The sequence below is a fragment of the Hordeum vulgare genome, chromosome 6H (assembly GCF_904849725.1).
Source record: "Hordeum vulgare subsp. vulgare chromosome 6H, MorexV3_pseudomolecules_assembly, whole genome shotgun sequence".
NCBI classification, from domain to species: Eukaryota; Viridiplantae; Streptophyta; class Magnoliopsida; order Poales; family Poaceae; genus Hordeum; species Hordeum vulgare.
The window spans coordinates 7,567,496-7,591,879 of NC_058523.1; the positions used below are offsets into that span (position 1 = coordinate 7,567,496).

Sequence of the window (24,384 nt, forward strand, 5' to 3'; positions counted from 1 at the left end):
GAGACGTCACCGGGCTGCACGTGTGTTGAACGCGGAGGTGCCGTGGTTCGGCACTAGATCGGAATCACACCGCGATCTGAACCGCCGCGAGTACGACTCCATCAACCGCGTTCTAGCAACGCTTCCGCTTAGCGATCTTCAAAGGTATGAAGATGCACTCACCCCTCTCTCGTTGCTGGTCTCTCCATAGGAAGATCTGAATATGGCGTAGGATTTTTTTTGAATTTATGCTACGTTACCCAACAAGAACTGCACACAAGGTATTGCAATCAGGTTTCTATTGGCCCACTCTCTTCAAGGATGCCCGTAAGTTTGTCTTGTCTTGTGACGAATGTCAAAGAATAGGTAATATCGGTAAACGTCAGGAAATGCCTATGAATTATTCACTTGTCATTGAACCATTTGATGTTTGGGGCTTTGATTATATGGGACATTTTCCAAAATCCAACAGGTATACTCATATCCTAGTTGTTATTGATTATGTCACTAAGTGGGTAGAAGTTATCCCAACTAGTAGTGTTGATCACAACACCTCTATCAGGATGCTTAAAGAAGTTATTTTCCCTAAATTTGGAGTCCCTAGATATCTAATGACCGACGGTGGTTCACATTTCATTCATGGTGCTTTCCGTAAAACGCTTGCTAAGTATGATGTCAACCATAGAATTGAATCCCCATATCATCCTCAGTCCAGTGGTCAAGTAGAGCTAATCAATCGAGAGATTAAACTAATTCTGCAAAAGACTGTCAATAGGTCTAGAAATAATTGGTCTAAGAAGCTCCATGATGCACTGTGGGCTTATAGAACTGCCTATAAGAATCCCATGGGCATGTCTCCGTACAAAATGGTTTACGACAAAGCATGTCATTTACCTCTTGAGCTAGAGCACAAGGCTTATTGGGCAATCAAAGAGCTCAACTTTGATTTCAAACTTGCTCGTGAGAAAAGGTTATTTGATATTAGCTCGCTTGATGAATGGAGAGCTCAGGCTTATGAAAATGACAAGTTGTTCAAAGAAAAGGTTAAGAGGTGGCATGATAAAAGGATACAAAAACGTGAGTTCAATGTAGGTGATTATGTCTTGCTATATAATTCTCGTTTAAGATTTTTTGCACGCAAGCTTCTCTCTAAATGGGAAGGTCCTTACATTGTTGAGGAAGTATATCATTCCGGTGCCATCAAGGTTAACAACATGGAAGGTAATTTTCCGAGAGTGGTAAATCGGCAAAGAATCAAGCATTATATCTCAGGTACTCCCATAAATGTTGAAAGCAATATTATCAATACCATAACTCCGGAGGAGTACATAAGGGGTATTTATCAGCCTGTTTCAGACTCCGAAAACGAAGAGGTATGTGATTCGGTAAGTAAACCGGCTCCAAAACTTTTCCAGTAGGATTTTCCTCCGTTTTGGATTTTTTAGAAAAATATAAAAAATTAAAGTAGTCCGGAAAGCACACGAGGAGGCGACAAGCCTGCCAGGCGCGGACCACCCCCATGGCCGCGCCTGGGGGGCTTGTGACCACCTCGTGTGCCTCCCGGACTACGTTTTCTCGCGGAGTACTCCTTCTGGTCGGAAAAAATCATTATATATTCTCCCAAAAGGTCTGACCCTCGTATCACGCAAATTTCCTCTATTTTCGTTTCGAGCCTGTTTCTGCTGCAGATCTAGATCGCTTTGGCGTCCCCAAAAGCTCTGAAGGACAAGATCTTCGAGAAGGTCATCAATCCCTACCTCGCGGGAGTGCTACAACACCCTCAATCTATCGAGATGCGTGAGGGGATGCTGCACATCCGTGATGTTGAGGGGCCCAAGAAGACCGGAAGCATGGAGGCGAGGCTCGAAGCAATGGAGCAACAAGTCTTCAAGTGCCAAGGGATGGTGGAGCGTGGACTCAACGCCAACCACATGATGATCACGGAGTTCACCAACAAGCACAAGACCGATGCCAATGACATCGGGAAGCACCTCTCCAGGCTCTATGACAGAATTGATCATCTCCAAACCCAGATCTATGACCTGCAGAACCAAAACTGTGAGTATGAGTATAGATTTAAATCAATACGGTTGGCTGCAGATTTGAGGATTCCGGAGACTCGGTCATCTTCCATGATGGAGCACCTATGCCTTGGAAGACGGAGTATCAAACCCATGTTGCAACAACTCCACCACCATCACCATCAAAGGAAGACAACTAAGCATGGGTATGGGCAATCCCCTTGGCTTGTGCCAAGCTTCGGGGAGTTGCCCCAGTATCGTATCACCATCACATCTTTTGCCTTTACCTTTTCTTAGTTCGATCCTTCTTGGTTTTATCTTTCTCTAGTAGAATAAAGTCCTTAGTGTTTTAGGCTTGAGTTTTGCTTTGTGTCACCCCCGATGTATTCGAGCTCGTGAGCCATATAATAAAGAGAGTTTTAGTTAAGGGCCTTGCCTCATGCCATGATCAAAAGAATGAGAAAAGAACAAAAGCAAGAAAGATCATGTAATGATCTTATGGGAAGTGATGGCTTCACATACAAAAGAATGATGATTGAAACTTTTTGAGGGTGGACAAACATAGACCTTGGTCATTGTTGCAATTAATAGGAAGTGATAAAGAAGGAAAGGTTCACATATAAAAATATCATCTTTGACACCATCTATGATTGTGAACACTCACTAAACTATTACATGCTTAGAAGTAGATGTTGGACAAGGAAGAGAACATAATGAATTGTATTTGCTTGGTTCCGAACAATGTTATATGACTAGAGATCCCTTAGCATGTGACGCTTGCTTCCACCTCATATCAGCCAAAACTTCCGCACTAAGTAGAGATACTACTTCTGCATCCATAAACCTTCAACCCAGTTTTGCCATGAGAGTCCATCATACCTACCTATGGATTGAATAAGATCCCTCAAGTAAGTTGTCATCGGTGCAAGCAATAAAAATTGCTCCCTAATATGTATGATCTATTAGTGTGTGGAAAATAAGCTTTGTACGAACCTGTGATGAGGAAGACATAAAAGCGACAGACTGCATAATAAAGTTCTTTATCACAGGAGGCAATATAAAGTGACGTTCCTTCACACTAAGAGATCACACATCCAAACCTCAAAAGCGCATGACAACCTCTGCTTCCCTCTGCGAAGGGCCTATCTTGTACCTTTACTTTTTATCTTAAAAAGAGTCATGGTGATCGACACCAATTCCTTATTTCGCCTTTATCTTGGCTAACGTCATATGCTAGGGAAAGATCTATATTCATATGTCAACTTGGAATTAAGTATTCATGAATTATTATTGTTGACATTACCCGTGAGGTAAGTAGTTGGGAGGCAAAACTATAAGCCCCTGTCTTTCTTTGTGTCCAACTGAAACTTTGATCTCATGAGTACCACGTGAGTTGTAGCAATTGTAGAAGACAAAAGGATGATTGAGTATGTGGATTTGCTTTACAAGCTCTTACTTGACTCTTTCCGATGTTATGATAAATTGCAATTACTTCAGTGACTAAAGGCTATTGGTTGTTAATTCTCAGTTAGGTTCTTGATCCATACTTTACCTTGTGAAGGAATTGTCACTTTAGCATAAGAGTTCATATGATGGTATTGCTGTTCTGACTATGATCATGATGCCTGCATGTTCGTATTTTGTTTTGTCGACACCTCTCTATCTAAACATGTGGGCATGTTTATTGATCTCGGCTTTCGCTTGAGGACAAACGAGGTCTAAGCTTGGGGGAGTTGGTACTTCCATTTTGCATCATGCTTTCATGTTGATATTTATCGCTTTACGGACTGTTATTACACTTCACGGTACAATACTTATGCCTTTTCTCTCTTATTTTGCAAGGCTTACATGAAGAGGGAGAATGCCGGTAGCTGGAATTCTCGCCTGAAAAAGGAGCAAGTTTGAGATACCTATTCCGCGCAACTCCAAAAGCCGTGAAAATCAACGAGGATTTATTTTGGAATTTATAAAAAATACTTGGCCAAAGAAGTACCAAAGGGGAGCCAGCAGGAGGCCACAAGCCTGCTAGGTGCGCCCCCTGGCCGCGCCTAGGGGGCTTGTGGGCACCCTAGTGGCCCTCTGGCCCCCCTCTTTTGCTATAAGGAGGGTTTCGTTCCGGAAAAAAATCAAGAGGAGGCTTTCGGGAGGAATCGCCGCCGCCACAAGGCGGAACTTGAACAGAACCAATCTAGAGCTCCGGCAGGGTCGTCCTGTCGGGGAAACTTCCCTCCCGGAGGGGAAAATCATCGCCATCGTCATCACCAACACTCCTCTCATCGGAGTGGCCTCATCACCATCAAAATCTTCATCAGCACCATCTCATCTCCAAACCCCAGTTCATCTCTTGTAACCAATCTCCATCTCGCGACTTCGATTGGTACTTGTAAGGTTGCTAGTAGTGTTAATTACTCTTTGTAGTTGATGCGAGTTGGATTACTTGGTGGAAGATTATATGTTCAGATCTTTGATGCTACTCATTACCTCTCTGGTCATGAATATGATTATGCTTTGTGAGTAGTCACTTTTGTTCCTGAGGACATGGGATAAGTCATGCTATAAGTAGTCATGTGAATTTGGTATTCGTTCGATATTTTGATGTGTTGTATGTTGTTTTTCCTCTAGTGGTGTTATGTGAACCTCGACTACATAACACTTCACCATTATTTGGGCCTAGAGGAAGGCATTGGGAAGTAGTAAGTAGATGATGGGTTGCTAGAGTGACAGAAGCTTAAACCCTAGTTTATGTGTTGCTTCGTAAGGGGCTGATTTGGATCCACTAGTTTAATGCTATGGTTAGACTTTGTCTTAATTCTTATTTCGTAGTTGCGGATGCTTGCGAGAGGGGTTAATCATAAGTGGGATGCTTGTCCAAGTAAGGGCAGTACCCAAGCGCCGGTCCACCCACATATCAAACTATCAAAGTAGCGAACGCGAATCATATGAACTTGATGAAAACTAGCTTGACAGAAATTCCCATGTGTCCTCGGGAGCGTTTTACCTCCTATAAGAGTTTGTCCAGGCTTGTCCCTTGCTACAAAAGGGATTGGGCCACTTTGCTGCACCTTTTTTACCGTTGTTACTTGCTACTTGCTACGAATCATCTTGTCACACAACTACTTGTTACCGATAATTTTAGTGCTTGCAGAGATTACCTTGCTAAAAACCACTTGTCAGATCCTTCTGCTCCTCGTTGGGTTCGACACTCTTACTTATCGAAAGAACTACGATAGATCCCCTATACTTGTGGGTCATCACTATCCAACATGCATCTAGTGTATTAATTTCATGGAGAAACGGAGTAATGCTTTAAGAACGATGAAATGATGTAGGCAAGATCTATTCATGTAGGAATAGACCCCATCGTTTTATCCTTAATAGCAACAGTACATGCGTGTCATGTCTCTTTCTGTCACTCAGATTGAGCACCACAAGATCAAACCAATCACAAGCACCTCTTCCCATTGCAATATAAAAAAGATCAAGTTGGCCAAACAAAACCCAAATATCGGAGAAGAAATACGAGGCTATAATAATTAAGCATGGATATAATTTCATAGATCTGATCATAAACTCATAGTTCATCAGATCCCAACAAACACACCGCAAAAAGAAAGAGTTACATCAAATAGATCTCCAAGAGACCATTGTATTGAGAAGCAAAATGAGAGAGAAAGCCATCTAGCTACTTCCTACGGACTCGTAGGTCTGATATGAACTACTCACGCACCATCGGAGGAGCACCAATCAAGATGATGAACCCCTCCATGACCGTGTTCCCCTCCGACAGGGTGCCGGAACGGGCTCTAGATTGGATATCGTGGCTTCTCGAACTTGCGGCGGTTGAAACGATTTTTGTCGGTTCCTCTAGGGTTTCTAATTATTTTTGGTATTTATAGAGCTCAGAGGCGGTGGAGGAGGTGCCCGAGGCCCCCACTACCCACCAGTGCGCGCCAGGGTCCCAGGGCGCGCCCTAGTGCCTAGTGGGCCGCCTGGGCCTCCCCTTGTGAGCTTCCTTGGTCCTCAAGTTTCCTTACGGTCCAAAAAATATGTACAAAACTTTTTGTGGCATTTGAACTTCATCTGATATTGATTTTCTGCAAAGGAAAAACAAGCAAAACACACCAACTAACACTGGATACTACGTCAATAGGTTAGTCCCAAAAAATGATATAAAGTTGCTATACAATGATTATAAAACATCCAAAAATGGTAATATAACGGCATGGAACAATAAAAAATTATAAATACGTTGGAGACGTATCAGGGCCCACAAGGTATCCCGGCGCGCTCAAGGGAGTGGGCGTGCCAGGACGCCTTGCCACCTCCTCGTGGCTCTTCTGGCACTCCTCGAAGCTTCCTGGATCCCTGTCCTTCGAGAAAAAAAATAGTCAAAGAGTTATCTTTAATTCCGAGAACTTTCTTTTTCTACAAAAAACAACACCATGATAATTCTACTGAAAATGACGACAATTCTGGTTACTTTCATTTAAATCATATAAAGTGCATCAAAACCATGCAAAAGCATTGTAAACATGGGTAAATATGGCATGAATATTTCATAAATTATCGATAGATTGGAGATGTATCATGCTCCCGCGAGGGCAGCGCACGACCGATGACAGGATATGTCCGACGTGACTCCATATCATCAGCTCAACGAGCGCTCGGTTCCTTTGGGGCTAGATCATCGCGGTCCCAGGAGCCAAAAAATCTCTCCTTCCACATCACCGGTCGGGGCAAACAAAGAATCCCACCGGGATCGGGCGGCTCATCGTGGGAAGGAGAGGATAAGGGTCGCCGAGGCCAGTATCAGTGCGGAAATGGCGGCGGCGTGGCGGCTGATGCGACGGTGTGGGCAGCCGCAGAGGAGGAAGTCGTCTGCGAAGAAACGACAGCAAAGGAACACACGCGCCCTTGCCCGAGAGCAGAATCGGGCAGTCCGTGAAATGGACCGGCTGCCGTTGAATGAGGAGAAGGAGGTTAACAACGACGAGGAAAGCTTCGGTGACGAGCCGATCCGGCGCGATCCCTACCACCTCTTTGACCGGTACTTCCGCGAGAAGGACAAGAAGAGCTTCGGGAAGGGCAAGGACAACCGTGGAGTAGTCGGACGATGTGTGTAATGCATCGACGTAGTTGCATGAGTTTGTATAGACTTAGAGCAACTCTAGCAGACCCCGCAAAATCTCGACCCGCAAAACGCGTTTGCAGTTTCACGAAGATATTGTTTACGGGTCAAAAATGAGCGCGGCCGAATAGAAACCGTAAATGAAACTGCATAATTTGAAAATATAGTTTCGCGGGAAGTTCATACTACATACTACATATATTACATACTACATCAGTGCGAGCTCAGTCCTCCTCGCCGGAGCTGCAGAGCTCGATGTACATCGCCTTCTGCTCCTCGCGGATGCGCCGCCACTCGTCGTCCTTCGCCTTGGCGGCGAGGTTGGCCTCGACCGCCTGCCGCCACTGGAGATCTTCGATCTCCTCGTCGTGGCGCCGGCGCTCTGCCTCCTCGTGCAAGCTACGCTCGGCAATGGCGGCCGCAATCGCGTCCACGTCGGCGACGAAGTCCTCCAGCCCGACGACTCTGCGGCAGCCGAGCTCCTCGGGCTCCTCCTTGACGGCGACGACGTCCTCCGGCTCCTCCTTGACGGCGACGACGTCCTCCGGCTCCTCCGACCACTGCCTCTTCACACGGAGAAGGCGCGCGGAAGAGGAGGAGCTACCGTCGTAGGACGAGCCCGCGGCGACATGTCGACGGTCGTACTCCTCCGTCTCCCGGACGCGGAAGCTCGCCGGTGGCGACATGCCGCGGTTGGTCCACCTCCAGGCCCCGCGCTTCCTCGTGGCGTCCGAGCGGACGCGCCGCTCTCGCTCCGGATCGGCTGCCGGAGCCGATCCGGAGGTCCACATTGCGGCTGGAGGCGGGGGAGGTGGTCGCCGGCGGCGAGAAATGTGGAGAAGGGGCGGGGAATCGCGGGGGATCGGCGGTGGCGGGGGATAGGGTTTCGACCCGCAAACGCGCCGCAGAACCGTAGATATAGTGGTCGGGGCGTGCGTTTTGCGGGCCTCGGCAAATTTTTTTACGGGCCGGGTGAGTATGCGGGCTCTGTTCTGGCCGAAAAATGGGCCGAACCCGCATACTCGCCGGAATTTTACGGCTTTGACTCTTTTACGGGGTCTGCTAGAGTTGCTCTTAAGATATGAGATTTGAGGTGTCCGGTTGTGAGAAGGCAGATTTGAGGCTTAACAGACGAGTGTCCACAGATGTGCCTGGACGCCTCGTCCGCGGGCATTTGAGGGGCCGGAGTTGCAAAGCCCGTCTGTAGATGCTCTTAGAAGTAAATGATTGTAAACCTCCTTTTCACAAACTCTTGTAAAATGGCCTATCGAACTGTCTTACATATTCTAGAATGAAAACGAGGCGACGACTTGTTGAAGATGGAATAAGATCCTTCCCGCCCAACCCTCGCCCCAACGATGTTTCAAGTGTCGTCGAAAGGCATGTGGATGTTTGTCTCCAACGGATCTCGTGGGATTCGATCGTCGTTTGTCTTCGGTGAATGATTCGGGCTTCGTTCGTCTACGTGTGGGTGCCAACAAGTTGGGTCCTTCTGGCCTACACTTCTCTTCATCGACGACGGTTGTTGTTCTGGTGTGCTGCTTCCGTGTGGCCTTAACACGATGTTTTTCGACTGCCTACTACAACAATATTTGTCCGGCTCCGACGAGGGATAGACGATGACGGCGGCGCCACTTGAGCTCGTTTCGGTGCATGTAGTCGTTACTATGTGGTGTACGGACTTAGATGTAAGTTTTACTTCTAGCTTGCTTCGTACGTAGTATCTTGACAATTGATGCCCTTTTGGCGGGTTTATTTTGGAGTGAAGGCAGTAGAAGGTTATGGACATAATTTTCCATAGAAAGGACCTAATTTCTTGCCCAAGAAAATGCCACGCAGGAGGGAAGCCCCTGGACTGTTCTAGAAGGCAGAGACCGCCGCAAGGACGAGTTTTTACACTCGTCGCCAGAGTCAAATCAAAATCCATCGCTTCTTCTCCCCTCTCCTCCTCTCCGCCTCCGAGTCCTCGAATCCCACCGCCGTGCCGCCTCCGCCTCGCCATCCGACCCCTCCGCCTCCCTCGCCGCCGTTCCCGGTCGACCTCGTCGCCCTGCTCCCTCCCCTCCCGCCGCGCTGCGCCGACCCCCCCTCCCCCGCCGACCGCGCGATCTTGGGCGACGGTTTCCGAGAGGTACGCGCGCCCCGCCTCCTGCCCAGCGACCGGCCGAACCCTACACGAGCTTCACGCGGCGGCGCGACGTCTAGATCCGCTGCCGACGGTTGGCGCCCCGAAATGCCGGGGGGCGGTTCCTCCCAGGCCTCGCCGGAGCAAACAAAAAGGCCCGATTTTTTTTTTCCTTTCCTCGCTGGTTCCGCGGGGATCTTGTGCTGAGGGGCGGAGCCCGTAACCCTAGGGAGAGCACCGAGCAGGGCGAGGGGCGCCATTTTACATGCCCTATACTAGTTTGTATGGCGCCTGACGGTGATCCTTATCGGTTTTCTGTGGCTGCAGGGATGGCCGACGACGGTGCCAGTGCTGTCGGGGGTTCTACGGCGAGGGACGGCTCCGATGGCCCGGAACCCGCCACCATCGAGATCAACATCAAGACCCTGGAGTCGCAAGTGCACAAGCTCCGGGTCGACAAGAATGTAACTACGCCATATCTTTTCTAGTCTCGTTCTGTCATGTCTGTCTGTTGTGGCTGCTGAACTACTTGCAAGTGCTAGCAATGCTATTGTTCTCTTTGTGCTCAGCTCCCTGTTAATTGTCAATCCCTGTTTTTAGAGTCGGAAGCATGGATATATTATTGTGTGCGGTGTTCTCTGATGAACTAATTGCCAATTTTTTTCTCCTCAGGAGACTGTTCTGAACCTGAAGGAGAAGATAGTAGATGTCGCTGGGATCCCCGTGGAGCAGCAGCGGCTGATTTTTAGGGGAAGAGTCTTAAAGGATGACCACCTCTTGTCAGAATACCGTATCCTTTTATTTTGCGTGTTTTCTGTCAAGGCCACAAAGTATACTACCGAACCATCTGTATCTCCGCATCAGTTATTACCCGAGTCGTACCGAAGTTTTTGTTATATTGAAATTGCTTAGAAATACGAATGAGAACCTCAAATCATTGTAAGCTCTTGGTATGCATTTATTAAGCCTGAGTTGTGCACTAGTAACCGCAGGAACTGTAGATTTTACTGAAAATTACGTGGAATAATAGGAGGCTGTCATTGGTTATTGGTTTCTATCATTCACAGCAGGCTGTCATTGATTGTTGGTTTCTATCATTCACAGCAAGATTTGTCATTGTAAAAACTTGTTTTTCTTGTGACCTGCCATTCGTATGCCTGTTCATCTGAAGCTTCATTGGATGCGTTTTGAGTTGTTTCCCTGCCACATTTATACATGGATTGTATTGATTGCTCTGGTCACAACTCTTCTCATTATATGTATCCTTGACAATCTAAAGACTTGGAAGATGGATATACATTGCATTTGGTGGCTCGACGCACAGCTGAGGGCCAACAATCCTCTGAGACTTCTGAAGCAAGCCCTAATCCTAATGGTAAGTCAGATATGTCGTTGCTCCGACGCCTACATTATCAATCCTGACCACAACAGATATTTTGATACGCTGTCATGATTTAGTATACATACATGGTGCGCCTTACCCTGCGTCAGCATTATGGGAGCTAAAATTAAGTCTGCATCCACCTGCCAAATGTCTTGTTCTCCGTTTGCACACAAACTGCAGTATATGCATTGCACATTCTACAATGGACATTTTTTAACACAAGGAGGCTGAATATAGTTCTAGCTAGTTGTGGATGTAATAGACAGTGGAGTTTTTCAGGCTATTTAAAATGAAAGAGGTCTTGATTAAGTCTCTGGTTTATGTGTTGCTTTAGTCTATGCAGAGGCACTCTTGACAAATCAGGGTTATATGCTTCTGCTGATTGTTTCTGCTATCTGATCATATTTTCTGTACCTTTGCTCATTTTAGATGCACTAATTGGTTGTTGCTGAATTCAATTCAATTGTCATGATCTTTAGTATGGTATGATTGGATGACAGTATGCTGGGATTTGGCCTTATGAACCTTCTACATTTTTGTCGTGGCTGCAGTTAATAATGCTGGAAATGGAGCAATGCTAGGAGATTACATGTCCAGGGTATGCATCTACCATTTTGTAATGGTTACCATTGATTATATTAACTTATTTATTTGAAAAGTTGCCACTCTGCCTACCACCATTTAGCAATGGTTGAACATCGATTATAATTCTTAAATAGTTGTTATTTATTCTCTTCTAGGAAACTATAGATGTTATGGTTTCCGAGGGGGTGATAAATGACATTCCTGCGGTATATGCTTTGCTCTAGCATTCTGTATAATTTTTCTGTCTGATCATCGATTACTTCACTTGCCCTTTGGTATAATTCCTCTCTTCTATTTATGTTCAGACTGTTCGGGATATTCTTGGTAACTTTCTTGGGATGCCTGGTGGTATGGCAAATGCGACATTCTCGGTAATGAGGTTTCCTCGATAGGCCTATCTAGGGTTGCTGAGATACATCAATGTTTAACTCCTCTGTGGTTGCTTAATTAGGTACCACCAGATGGGGCCAATAATGGAAGAACTCAGCCAGGCCAGGCACCACCTGGGTTCTCAATTCTCAACCATCAAATTCATGTGACACAGCTTCCACCTTCCGGCGCTATTCCTCGCAACTTGGTTAATATACTGTTATAATTTTCTTCCTCCTGTTTTGCCATCTGTATTTCATTCATCTAACTCTAGCATTGATCATAGGTTATTCCTGATTCCATGACGACCCTTTTGGAGTATATTGATCGCATGGACCAAGTATTGCAGAACAATGGTATGGCAAATCTTTTCGCAGATGGTTTATTTGTTGCTTGTCAATAATACTAATATCTATGCATTTCTTTTTTGATATATAAATAAAGGTATTCCACCATCCATGGACTCAAACGCTCAGGAACCACCAACATCAACATCAGATGATGCTTACTTGAACCAAAGATTTCCAAGTCCCGAGGTGCTGGCTTCAGTTGTTGAAAGAGCCCAACAACTTCTCGGCGGCAGTGCTTCTTCCGCTCTTTCTGTATGTTATTTTACTCTCTTGTAGTTGTATTCTGCGCTTCTTACCTTTGCAATGGTTAACCTTTGACAGAGATAATATATTTCCGAACTATTTTCCCTTCTGTTGTAATCTCCATGCCAATGCTATCTAAACAAGTGTTACCATTTGAGTAATTTTCTAGACAATGCTATTGGATATCTTTGTAAACTTTACACTTGAAATTTACTTACTCTCTTAACACAACGCTCATAGGACTGTTGATGTTTTTTCTGGTATTAGACATTTATAATTTGTTTTTTTGGCAACGGATTATGCAGTGCTATGATGCAGTTTTGTGTCTGTTAAATTATTCTTTACTCTCAAACAATTTATTAGATGACGGAAGAGATGTAAACTTTTGTGTGAACTATTTTTTGACTGACCTACATTCTCCTGATTTCTGTTTCAGCATCTTGCACAACGTATTCAGAGTGATGCTGCCACTGGTGATGCATCTGTGCGAAGCCAGATACAGAATGAGTCGGCACAGTTGGGGGTAGCGATACAGCATTTGGGGGCTATGCTTTTTGAGCTTGGACGGACAATGATGACGCTTAGAATGGGACCATCTCCTGTATGCATTTTTCTACCATGTCACAAGCGATTCACACAGTTTTAAGTATTCTGAAAGCTTGTTGATTTTGCAGGCTAATGCTTTTGTAAATGCCGGGCCTGCTGTTTATATAACCCCCACAGGACCAAGTCCAATCATGGTTCAGGTGATGTATTGTGATACTTCTTGGTGTTGGTTTTGACGTGTTCTGCCACTCCGGTAACAATAACACACTATTTCATTGTGCAGCCGTCTTTCCAGAGTGCCCCTCATTTTGGAGTTTCTAGCATACCGCCAGTTTTTGGTGTCTCTGGTCCATTTGGTATCGTTGATCCTTCTCGAGCAAATGGTGTCAATGTTCATGGTGGTAAGGTTTCCCACTGCAAGTACTATTTAATTTTTTGCTTGATGTTTTTTTTATATATAAGTGGCTTATTGGGCAAACATGTGACCTTCTTATGGTGTATTATTTACTCTCTCCCTACTAAAATAAGTGTCTCAAGCTTAGTACAACTTTGTATTAACTTTAGTTGAGACACTTATTTTGGGACGGAGGGGGTATGTTTATCCGCTCCCCCTTGGCATTGGAAATATCAAAACAGCATCTAAATTGTCTCCGTGGTTATTAATTTGTCTGAGTTCATAGGTGTTAGGCGCATCATAAATGGTGTCCTAATATGAGGAAGTACATATGTTTCTAAACCTTGTGATTGACAGATAGACGGACATATAACAACTGATTTTTTAATTATACTGGCTTCCAGATGTCATTATTGTTCTTGACATTTGATCAGTGAAAAAAATATCGCGCCATAGCATCACTAATAGCACGCTATAGCATTTTGAGCAATCCATCGCTAAATAAATCAGTGTACAATGTCTCGCTAATAGCATATTTTAAGAGCCATGTTATTTTGTCATAGCACACTATTTTTTACATTGCGTTTGATGTACTCAGTGGGGCGCACATGCAGCATGGGGACCGCATTCAGATACTGTGTTCCATGTTTACTGTTCTGTCTTGTGTCTCTTGGATGACAATTAGATAGTATAAGATGAAATGTGACCTTCAATGAAGTTTCAATGGGTGCTTGTCACATTTTGATCTCCCCTGAGCTTCCTCTCACTCTTGTTTTGTCCTGTATACTAGGCGCTTCTGCAACAAGTGGTCCATCTGTTGGTTCAACCACTGCTTCTGCAACCGCTGCCAATGGGGAAAGCCAAAATGCAGAAAGAACTCAAGGAGGTAATCCGTCAGCTACACGTGGATTGCCCCCAAGAACAGTGGTTGCAGCTATACCGGGCTTTCCAGGAAGGTCCTCAGTTGGTGTTATCCTTCCTGTTCAAATGAGAAGCCAAGTGGCAACACCTAACCAGTCAACTGGTCCTCAAGGTTCTCAGACTGCAGTGGGCAATGGATCTCAACCAATTTCAACCTATGTTGTTCCACAAGCTTCTACAGGCAGTGCTATTTCTTCTATGATAGCACAGATATCTGCACAGGTAGCCAATGCATTGGCCGCAAATCCACAAGCATTGGCTTCACTTACATCATCTGTGCTGAACCCAGCAGCCCAGGGGCCTCACCCAACCACAAACAATGGAGCTGGCACCGTGAGCTCTGTGACATCAGGAAATACACAGTTACAAAATGAGCTTCCGGGTTCTCATCATGGACAAACTTCACTGAACGTGCAATCTCATGCAACTGGTGCAGGTATTTATTTCATTTTGAAGCAAACAAGAATTCTTTTCCCTCTAGGAAAATCGTACCGAATCGTTCACCTGTTTCTGTTGTTATTGTTCTATGTAGGTACTGTGCCTTCAAATACATCTGATCCCAGCTTGACACCACAAGACATCAGTACTGTGAGTGCCTCCGATGTTGATAGCAGTCAACAACACTCCGTGGAATTGGCAGCAGCCAGCCTAGGAGGACAGCTGACAGCAGCCAGCTTAGGGGAACAGTCGACAGGCACACGAACAGGTGATGTTCCCTTGGGCATGCCAGCAGAAAATACTGAACTGAAGAGCAAGCCCTCAGATGGAGAAGCTGGAGAGTCTACTAAACCTACTGCCAGTGGTGGGTCTGGACCACTTGGTCTTGGTGGTGGCCTGCAGCCCAAGGTAATACTAATAAGTTCCTGGTTCTTAGTCCTACAGCCTCACAAACTTAACTGCTCAGTTTGCATTTTGTTTCTGTCAATGATTTCCTGCATATTGTCCTAGTGCTTGTAATTTGTTGTTGTCAGCTGCAATGCCATTGATTTTTATTTGAAGAACAATGTCATTGATTATGTTAACTACGCTTGCAGAGACGTAGTAAAGTAGCAAAGCCATCTGGGACTAGCAGCAATTCTGGTGAAGCTGTTAACACATCTTCTGCCCCCAGAAGCCAGGAAGCTGTTCTGATGGGACAGCAGGCTCTGCAAGCTCTTGTTTCAAGAGGTGCTAATGCAAGCAGCGGCAGTGTTACGACTTCTCAAGCTCCATCTTCAACACCTCGGTCTGCTGCTGGAATGACTATGAGAAGACCGGGTGGTGAAGGGCAAGTTGACATCGGCAGTATGATATCAAGTGTCCTCAACAGCCCGGTGTTCGGCAGTCTGATGTCAAATGTAGCTGGTCAACCAGGAATGGAATCATCAGCTGATGTGAGGAACATCATGGAAGACCTGACACAGAACCGTGCAGTGATGGACACCTTAAGCAGTATGGTGCAAAATATGGATGCGCCACAAAGGGGCCAAGGTGGCTTTGACTTGTCCAGAATGATGCAGCAGATGATGCCTGTTGTGTCGCAAGTTCTTGGTGGACCTGCAGCTCGTCCTGCCGGTACAGATGTTCAGCCTCGACAGAATGACAGGGACGTAAGCGACGCTGTGGGCGGTAGAAGCTCTCAGGTATGCCATCCTGTTTAACAAAAGACTTTTTTAATGATTATGATTAAAGTTGGCAGGTCAGTTATAGTATTTACCTGAATCTGCCATGTTTGGACTGCAGCCATCAATTTAGGGAGTTGAAAAATGTTTGTTGGAACAAGAAATATTTATGTTGCCTGAATGTGTGAAACCCATTTTTTTTATCAGCGTGAAATACTGGAATCCTTAATCTTGTAAATACAACACCACTCATGTTTCGTATTTCTTGGATAGATGGATCTTCAAGAAGCATGCCAACGCATCGAGCAACATGATGCCCCTGAGGATATCTTTGGTGCCGTCCTTGAGACTGCTGCTCAGGCTTATGGCAACGACGAGAGCATCGAGGTCATGCTTGAAGAGCTTGCCAATGACCCAGAGCTTGCTGATGTATGTTCCCTACAACCTCTAGTTTCTAAAATAAGCCCAATTATAGTTTATTACATATAGTTTAGTTGAATGCTAGACTGGAGATTGTATTACATACTACTCCCTCCGTCCCAAAATAAGTGTGTCAACTTTATACTAGCTCTAGTACAAAGTTGTACTAAGCTCAAGACAATTATTTTAGGACGGAGGGAGTACATAATATGTAGTCCGCTGGGTACATGAGTTTGTTATGAGGGGGATTATTCCCCTTTACCGTTCCGTTCCACTATTAGTTTGTAACAAAAGCTGCTGCTGATTTTGTCAGGAGTACATGAAGCTTCTGCTGGCGCAAGTCGGCGAGAGGGTGGAGTCCGAATCCGAGGCCAAGAAGGAGTCGTGAAGGACGGCCTGGGCGGGGTCGGTCAAGCGGGTGGTGGTACATTTCAGGCGGCGTGGTTGAAAATGTGGTGAAAATATATACCTAACTCGTGACTTTTGGATGTAATTGTTTCTCCCTGACTTTTGGATGTAGTTGTCTGTTGTTACTACCAAATTTTGCTAGTGACATGCACATAGCTAGCTAGCTTTGGGGAACCTTATTCCTGGATTTTGACGGCGACCAGATTCACGCATGTCGAAAGCACCCCTCGAGGAAGATTGTGTGCTTGTCTTGTCGCATCCCGTGGCACCTCAGAAACCCGATTTCTACAGACAATTCTTCAAGCCCTGTCAAGTGTTCGATGCCGGTAGACAATTCTTCAAGCCCTGTCCACCAAGATTGGAAATTATCTTGAGCCTCTTGAGTTGGATTGGGTTGGGTTTGGTCTCAAAGGGATTGGAAAGCGTTGTATAATTGGAGCTTAAATCTCTTTATTTCGAACTGAGGACGGTCCTCCATCATAGATGGTTCATTTCTACGATGCATCTTCTTCAGATTTTCAGATCGAGGTTAATGAGGCCCTGAACCGTGTGCTTCTTTTACAATTTTAGCAATTGATTTAGGGGCGCGGTGTTTCTGCTTTCGGGCTCATCTACACCCGTGTTCTTGAAAAAATTCAAAATAAATACTAGAATTTTTTTTAAAAATCAATTCTTTTGTGTGGTAAATAATTTGATGCGTGAGATCCGTTCTAAATTCTAATTTATTTGGACATCTGAGCAGCTCTTAACAAAAAAGACAAACCGGGTTTGTAAAAATGTTAACTGTTCTGATGCGATTTATCTTTTTTGCCAAGAGCTGTTCAAATAAGTTGAAATTTAAAGCGGATCTCACGCAATTAAAAAATCTATCACAACAAAAAAAAATTGGATTTTTCTGATTTTTTTTGAGTATTTCTTTTTATTTTTTCGTCAGCGGGAGCAGACGAGCATGAGAGTAGAGTTGGATTTTCGTTGATTTAGTTGCTTCTTTTGCCATGCTACTATGTAATTTGTGCTGCTCGTCTTCTCAAAACCTTTATGCTCAGTTCTGATGCAGCTCAATTAGTACTAGTGTGTTCTTCCCTCAGGCGCCATCCAAAGTGATTTTTCTATCAATTAATAAAATAATTGAACATAAGATATATTTTTATTTGGTGCAAGACAAGCGTATAGGACATTTTTTTTGATTTTCATCAGGGAGGAGGGGAAAGCCCCTCGACCATCAGAATTGTATTTATTTTGTACTAGCAAAAGGACCTATGCGTTGCAATGGAAGAAAAACAATTATAATCTCCAACGATGCTGATCATATTATGTCTTTAAATTTTTAGTACATTTCTTAAAATGCATGAACATTTTTTGAATTAGCAAACATTTTTTTGCAATTGCACTCAAAAAATAACACACATTTTTTTTCAAAATCATGGACTTTTATTGTTTTCACCAACATTGTTCTCAAAATTATGAACATTTTTCTGAATATGCGAATATTTTTACAAAAATCCTGAGCATTTTTTGAATTCACAAACATTTTATATTTTCTTCACACTTTTATTTCAAAATTCCAAGTTTTATAAATTGCAAAAGTTTTTCAAAGTTCTAAATTATTTAAACTAAAAAATGGAACAGAAAAATGAAAATAAAAAATGAGACTAAAAACAGAGGCACGAACTGTTTTTAAGATTTTTACACGGACTTTTGTTTAAAATCATTGACTATTTTATTTTATGGACATTTTCTCAAAGTTTAAACATTTTTTATATGCAAACATTTTTCAAACCTCCTGAGTATTTTTTGAATTCTCAAAAAATATATTTTTCTGGATATTTTATTTCGAAATTCTCAATTTGTTAAAATTAAGAAAAGTTGTTTGAAGTTCTAAATTATTTAAAGTAGAAAAACAAAATGGAACTGAAAATAAAAATAAAAAAACTAAACAAAAAACAGGCGCCCACGCATGGGCCGACCCAAACAGGCGTGCTACATATTTTTCCAACGCCGAGAGCGTAATATAGGAGGTGCCTACATGGGCCGGCCCAGTCCAGAGATTTTCCTGTTTGAAACGTTTTTTTATGACTTATAGGTGGCATTTGTGGGTAATTTTAGTCAACTTTAAGGGCAATTTGGATGACATACAGAAGAAACACTATTTGCTTTATTAGTAGGTAAGATAAGATAAGATATAAGGCTTTGCAGCCAGTCACAAGATAGGTTCAAGTGAACCAGAAGTACTGAGGGCACAAGGAGTAGAGATAAAGCAAAACAACACACACGGACCACACACATAACAAGGGGAACAAAGAGGAAGAACTCCAGACCACAAAACACACCTAAGAGCACCATCGATGAAATCGAACGGCATTGGCCAGCCGAGACCAAACCACAACACTGCATTGTTGACGCAATCGAAAGGCTCCGCACACCTGAGACTACTCAATGCCACAACACCACCTGTGTCGAGTGGCGTAGTCGAAGGGGCATGTGAGGTCAAGAGGACGCCACGGTACCTGTGTGCCACCAGCTTAGTCGAAGGGCATCGTCAAGCAGACCAAACCACGGCACTGCACGGTCGACGCAATCGAAAGGCACCGCGGTCCGAGACTGCACAATGCCGCGACACCACCTGTGTCAGGGGCACACTCAGAAGGACACGCGAGGCCGAGACGATGTCACGGCACCTACGTGCCACCGGTGTAATCGCTGGGCGCCACACTAGCATAGACCCACTAAGAGCACCTCAGGCTGTAAGTGGGACTCTCCGTGGGAAGCCCGTGTACGCACCATATCCGCCGCATCGTATAAGTGGAAGTCCCGCATCTGCCGCATAATTTTAGACGGGATAAGTGGGTTTCGCGGCTATCCCACATATTACTGAAAGTAAACATTGCTTCTGCTAGTAACTGATGCATAGCACGTAACTGAATCAAAGAAAGAAAGATCGACCAACACTCCTAGCTGCAGGTATCTATTGTACCTCATCCAGATACTTGGGCTGCTTGAGGAGGCTCGTGACACGGCCGGATCGGGGCGTCCTCCTGCACTTGCTTTCGCTTCACAGACTTGGCCCGCGATCTAGCCGGCAAGGCTTCCCTGACAACGGCATAGAGGTGGTGCAGGTGCAGCTCCTTTACCACACGCGTGCGCCGCTGCTCCTCATACGCGATAGCATCGGCCATTTTCTCTCATGTCTTCACTCTCTAGTTGTTTGAGCTGGTTGGGGGTAGGGGAGATGATCTGCTACAATAGATGAACACAACTGAATGAACAGGAAGAAGACGAGCTGCATCGACCAATAATTCGGACGAGATTCATTCAGAAGTTATAAACGTTGGAAATTATTGTCCTTTTTATGGATTTTACTTCGTCATGATCCACGACAGAGACATTGCCGTATCCATGGCAGAGTTTGGACAGCCATGACGGAGATGGACGACGAGGGTGGCCATGTCGGAGCTGGACGACGACGTCCACAGTGGCACTAAGGCGGAGGTGGAAGGCGGCGCTGCGGCCATGATGGAACTACATGACATTGTATCCTAGTCCCCGATGCATCATCACGTCGTGCCTGATTAAAGGAAGTGAGACGGGCATGGGCTTGATGCGGGCGTTGCAGGACAAACCCACATATCCCACTTATTCAGTCGCTTTATCCATGGGTGTTCACGAACAGGATAGCCCGCGTCCACTTGCAGCCTGAAGAGCACCCGAGCACGGACATCACCAAGGACACAAACAACCGTCGACCCCAAGCTAGCCGCACCACCACCACCCACCGCCAGACAAACATCAACTACACCACCTTCAACCACTGGTCTCTGCAGCCAAGGCAAGCTCCAAGACGAGGCCCTCACGAGGGAGTGCGACATTTAGCATCACCATCGTCTGATCCAGAAGACTTGAATCTGAAGTTTCCCCTGAAGCATAACAGGCGATGAGGCAGAACAACATCACGACGCCTTCAACAAGGGGACAGTGCAGAAGCACCGCAACTGAAACCCGGCTTTCACTGGCTGTGACACCACCCAAGCCTGCAGCGTGGCAATCAAGTAAAACACAGACGAGTAAGCCACAACCTGCACACGAATAGAGACCACCGCTCCACGCGGAGCCGCCAGATCGGGGAGCCGAATTTAGCAGAGCTTGATCCAAGGCTAGGCAGACTCGCGCCGCAGCCGCCGCACACCTCGTGCGTCGACGCCGACGCGTGCACCAGAATCCCACGTCAAGCCCAAGCTCGCTGGAGGAGCCGAGCCGCGCGTGACTTGTCGCTGATGAATGCGAGCATCCTAGGCAATCCCACCGCAGCCCTCAAGTCGAGGGGGGATGACCCCATCGCCGACCTCATGTCCGAGGGATGAGTTCACATACATCCCTTGTGTTCCTTTATCTCAGACGCACACCCCACTCGATCAGTTCACAGAGGAAGGGATTTATACGTGCATGTATACGCAACGCCACACCCTCCACTTTAGCCAGTTCGTCCGATCTGCACGCCCTACGCCCACGACGCGCTCATACGGGTGCGACGCGGGCCTCCAACTGATCACAACGACTCCTACTGCATGCAGCTTGCCCACCCTACGTACGCGGCATGCTAGCTGCAGACCGACTCCAGTGCACATACGTCTCAACCTTGATCGTCACACGATCAACACACACGACGCACGCACTACACACATGACCGTGACCTAGCCCGGGGATCCGACCCAACGCACCGACGTCGGTCGCACCGTCACGGATCCGACCTGACGCATCGGCGCCGGTCGCACCCACAACCCCAACACCACCGTCGTCCTCAGGAGCACCGGCGACCGCATGGAGGTGCGCCACGCCGCCAGCCGACGCACAAGATCCCCGCTTGATGCGAGCCACTCCTGAGACGCTAGCGCCCCGCCGCCGGTAGATCCGAGTGGGCTTCGCCTGCCAGAGGCCCTCTGGCAGCGGCGAGGTGAAGAGGAGCACCGGCGGGAAAGGCCAAGCGCGGTCCAAACTGCGCCGCCGCCCGAGTCGCCCTTGGGGGGGGGGGGGGGGGGGGGGGGGCTGCCGCTCTTCGTATAGGATATTTCTGACAATACAGGTCAGCCAATTCCTCAAGGAAAAAGAAAAATACCAGGCCGTGCACTTCAAATCTGTTGCATGAATATATACATATGACGAAAGAACAAGGGTCGGGCACCATGGATATTTATGACAAAACCGAGATGACGATCCAACAATTAGCGCCAGAACAATAAACCTGCAGTGATGTCAAGTAGTATCTCCAAATAAATCTTATACTACTTCCTGAATTTATTTGTCATGAAATTTTGCTTTGCATCTGTCGGTTTTGGGCGAAAACCATCTAGTTAACTGACTGCACACCCATAGCGTGGATTTGACACCGAATCCAAGCCGCAGGAGGATCAAGGCCAAGATGAGCATGAGAATGGCAGTGATCAATCCCTTCCTATCCTGCTTCACCGTCCTGGCATTGGCACCGGATATGGCGCATGAGATCTGAGCGTCGGCCAATTCCGCGGGCTTAGCGGCGGAAAGCATCTCCTCCGGCCTTGTTTGGTTGAGCTGCTGAGCGGCGAGTTTGAGCTCGTGAGGCGTCATGTTCTCGGTTGCTAGCTTCACCAGGTCCGGGTTGGACGCGAGGTCGTCGGGGTCGGGCGACATGCGCCGCATCTGCTCCTCGGCCAGATGAATCATCTCCGGGTTCATCATGCCGCCGCCGATCGAGCTCAAAACCACCATGAGAAGGACGTCGAAACGAAGCAAGGCGCCGCCGGTGTGATCGTCGCCAAGAGGAAACCGGGGCTCGTCTCGTACGTTACGTGAGTTTTTGGTGGTTGATTCCTACACTACAAATATGTCGCTAGTATTTATTGGTGGGGGAGGCGGATACCGGTGTAGAAGACGGATACGGGAGTCCAGCAATGAATCCGAGTATGCATAGGGGCATATGGGAAACCTGTTCCGACTTCCCACCCATGCAGTGATTGCTTTTTCTTTTTGAGACAAATGTAGCAGTGATTGCTTCAGAAACAAAACCGAAACATGGCCTGACCCCATAGTGATTGATCAAGCGCGACCCATGTAGTGATTGATCAAGCCCATCTTGGTCGCCGTTTGTGCCAACAATTTGTGTATTCCTACTCCCTCCATACCGGCATATAAATCATCTTACATTGTGCAACACGACCAAGGCGAAGAGAAAAACAAAAGAATTTAATGGTTCATTTGCTAATCAATATCATTGCATGTAATGAACTGATCACTGCATGTTGTGATAGGTAGTTTCAAGTCATTAAAACTATACACGTCCTACGTCTTTCATTAGTTGATTCTTTAATTCATGTTAAGAAAAAAAATGGGAGTTAATGCACCACATCAATGTGTTTTGGGATTATTTGATTTTCATATGATGACTTATGCACCAGACGGAGGGAGTAAACTTTTTTATATTTAACTAGCAAAAGGGCCCGTGCGTTGCAACGAAAAAAATTAATACCACATGCTTTTAATTTATATAAAAAATGGTCAATAATATGAGAAGGTGTAGCTACGACCCAAAAGTGATAGTATTCTAGCCATTTTTTTCCATCCTTCTCTATTTGTACTTCCTCTTTCTAATTTCTATAAAGGAATTTAGAGAAAGAAATTAAAAGAAAGAGAGAGAAAGAGAGTACTAGTGCACAACCCGTCAGTCCTGCCAAGGCCCAGCCACACCCACTCCTAAATCCCCTAACCTAGCCCGATCCCCAGCCCCCTCCTCTCCTCCACCTCGTAACCTAGCCCGATCCCCAGCCACCTTCCTCTCCTCCACCTCGCGCCGCCAGGGGAGAGAGCCCGAGTGGTCCCCAATCTCCCCGACTCCCCCTTCCAATGGCGCTCGCACTCCCCTCCTCCTCTGCTCCTCCACAACCTCCCCTCTCTGCACCTCGCGACCGCCTCCCATGGTGTGCTGCTACGAGGTCGGCCTACGGGCCCATTGTGGAGGCTTGCTGGCGGCTGGGGGCGACGAGGCCAGCTCCAGTGCCCGAGCGCCAGCCGGTGCTCCTACCCCCGGTCCCCTCTCTTTTCTCTTCCGCCCCCATGGTGCTTCTCGAGTCTCCCACAAGCCTTACCCCGCCGGTTGCCTGAATCCGCTAACCCCGACGCCCCCCACCTCCACCTATGCATCGCCGGCGCCAGGCCCTTTCCTTCGCCCCGAGCCCTCTCCGTCTCGGAGCTCCACCTCTGTTCGCGTCATCCCAATTTCTTCTTCTCGAATTTGTTCATCTGTTGATTTCCGCTGCCTCTTATAAAATCACCAAGACGCATGTATATAAAGTGATGAAATTATCTGTGAAGTATCGATGTGGGATTATGAGGGTAGAAGCGATAGCTCTCCCGTGCGTTTTCTGTCAACCCAGATGCGTTTCTCTTATCCAATGCCATAGGGGGCTCTCTGCAAAAATGTTTTCCTGTTCGTAACACATAAAAGGTACTGCGGGTTTAATTACCTAAAAGACAGGGGCTTTGTCGAAAAATGGCAACGACGGGTTTTCTGGTAGAAGGGATAGCCTCTTTATTATTAGGTAAAGACTAGTAAATGTGATGCACAACCTTACAAAAATAGTAAATGTGATACACAAATAGTTTACCTACCCTAGTCGCCTAGGGTTTCCTAGTCAGACGACTACATGTCACAGTTGAGGTTTTCTACAAACTCTGACCACTCTAATCCATCCTCCCTTTTGTTAGGTTTTACCATAGGCGCATCGCATGTAAATTAAAATTCTCCTACGCAAAGAACAACCAAGAACATGCTACGAAGATGGATCACAGATTATTACCACTAGACATGCAGTATCGTGCAGCAAAAGTAGATGTGGCAGCGTGTTCGCGTGGTCCACCTCCTCCTCGCCCGATCTCCCTCGAAC

The 24,384-nt window shown here is 46.2% G+C and overlaps 1 protein-coding gene across 2 annotated transcripts; it reads left to right on the forward strand.

The window, feature by feature from the left end:
• The first annotated feature begins 8,985 nt into the window (after nucleotides 1-8,985).
• Nucleotides 8,986-16,653, forward strand: LOC123406143 (ubiquitin-like domain-containing protein CIP73). 2 transcript variants are annotated; one of them, XM_045099621.1, is made up of 18 exons: nucleotides 8,986-9,259; nucleotides 9,581-9,717; nucleotides 9,926-10,043; nucleotides 10,533-10,628; nucleotides 11,189-11,235; nucleotides 11,378-11,428; nucleotides 11,528-11,593; nucleotides 11,674-11,799; nucleotides 11,878-11,947; nucleotides 12,036-12,193; nucleotides 12,621-12,785; nucleotides 12,859-12,930; nucleotides 13,014-13,131; nucleotides 13,915-14,481; nucleotides 14,578-14,891; nucleotides 15,080-15,667; nucleotides 15,920-16,075; nucleotides 16,380-16,653. In XM_045099621.1, exons 2-18 carry the CDS (start codon nucleotides 9,583-9,585, stop codon nucleotides 16,452-16,454), a joined length of 2,922 nt encoding a protein of 973 aa, XP_044955556.1. In that variant the 5' UTR covers nucleotides 8,986-9,259; nucleotides 9,581-9,582; the 3' UTR covers nucleotides 16,455-16,653. The 2 variants fall into 2 exon arrangements, with proteins under 2 accessions (XP_044955556.1, XP_044955557.1); XM_045099622.1 differs by lacking the exon at nucleotides 11,378-11,428.
• Nucleotides 16,654-24,384: the final 7,731 nt, after the last annotated feature.

Coding starts and splice junctions, on each gene's coding strand:
- LOC123406143 (XM_045099621.1), top strand. CDS start 9,583: ATGGCCGACGACGGTGCCAGTGCTGTCGGGGGTTCTACGGCGAGGGAC. Junction 11,948..12,035: donor CCAAGTATTGCAGAACAATG/GTATGGCAAATC, acceptor ATATAAATAAAG/GTATTCCACCATCCATGGAC. Junction 14,482..14,577: donor ATCTCATGCAACTGGTGCAG/GTATTTATTTCA, acceptor TGTTCTATGTAG/GTACTGTGCCTTCAAATACA.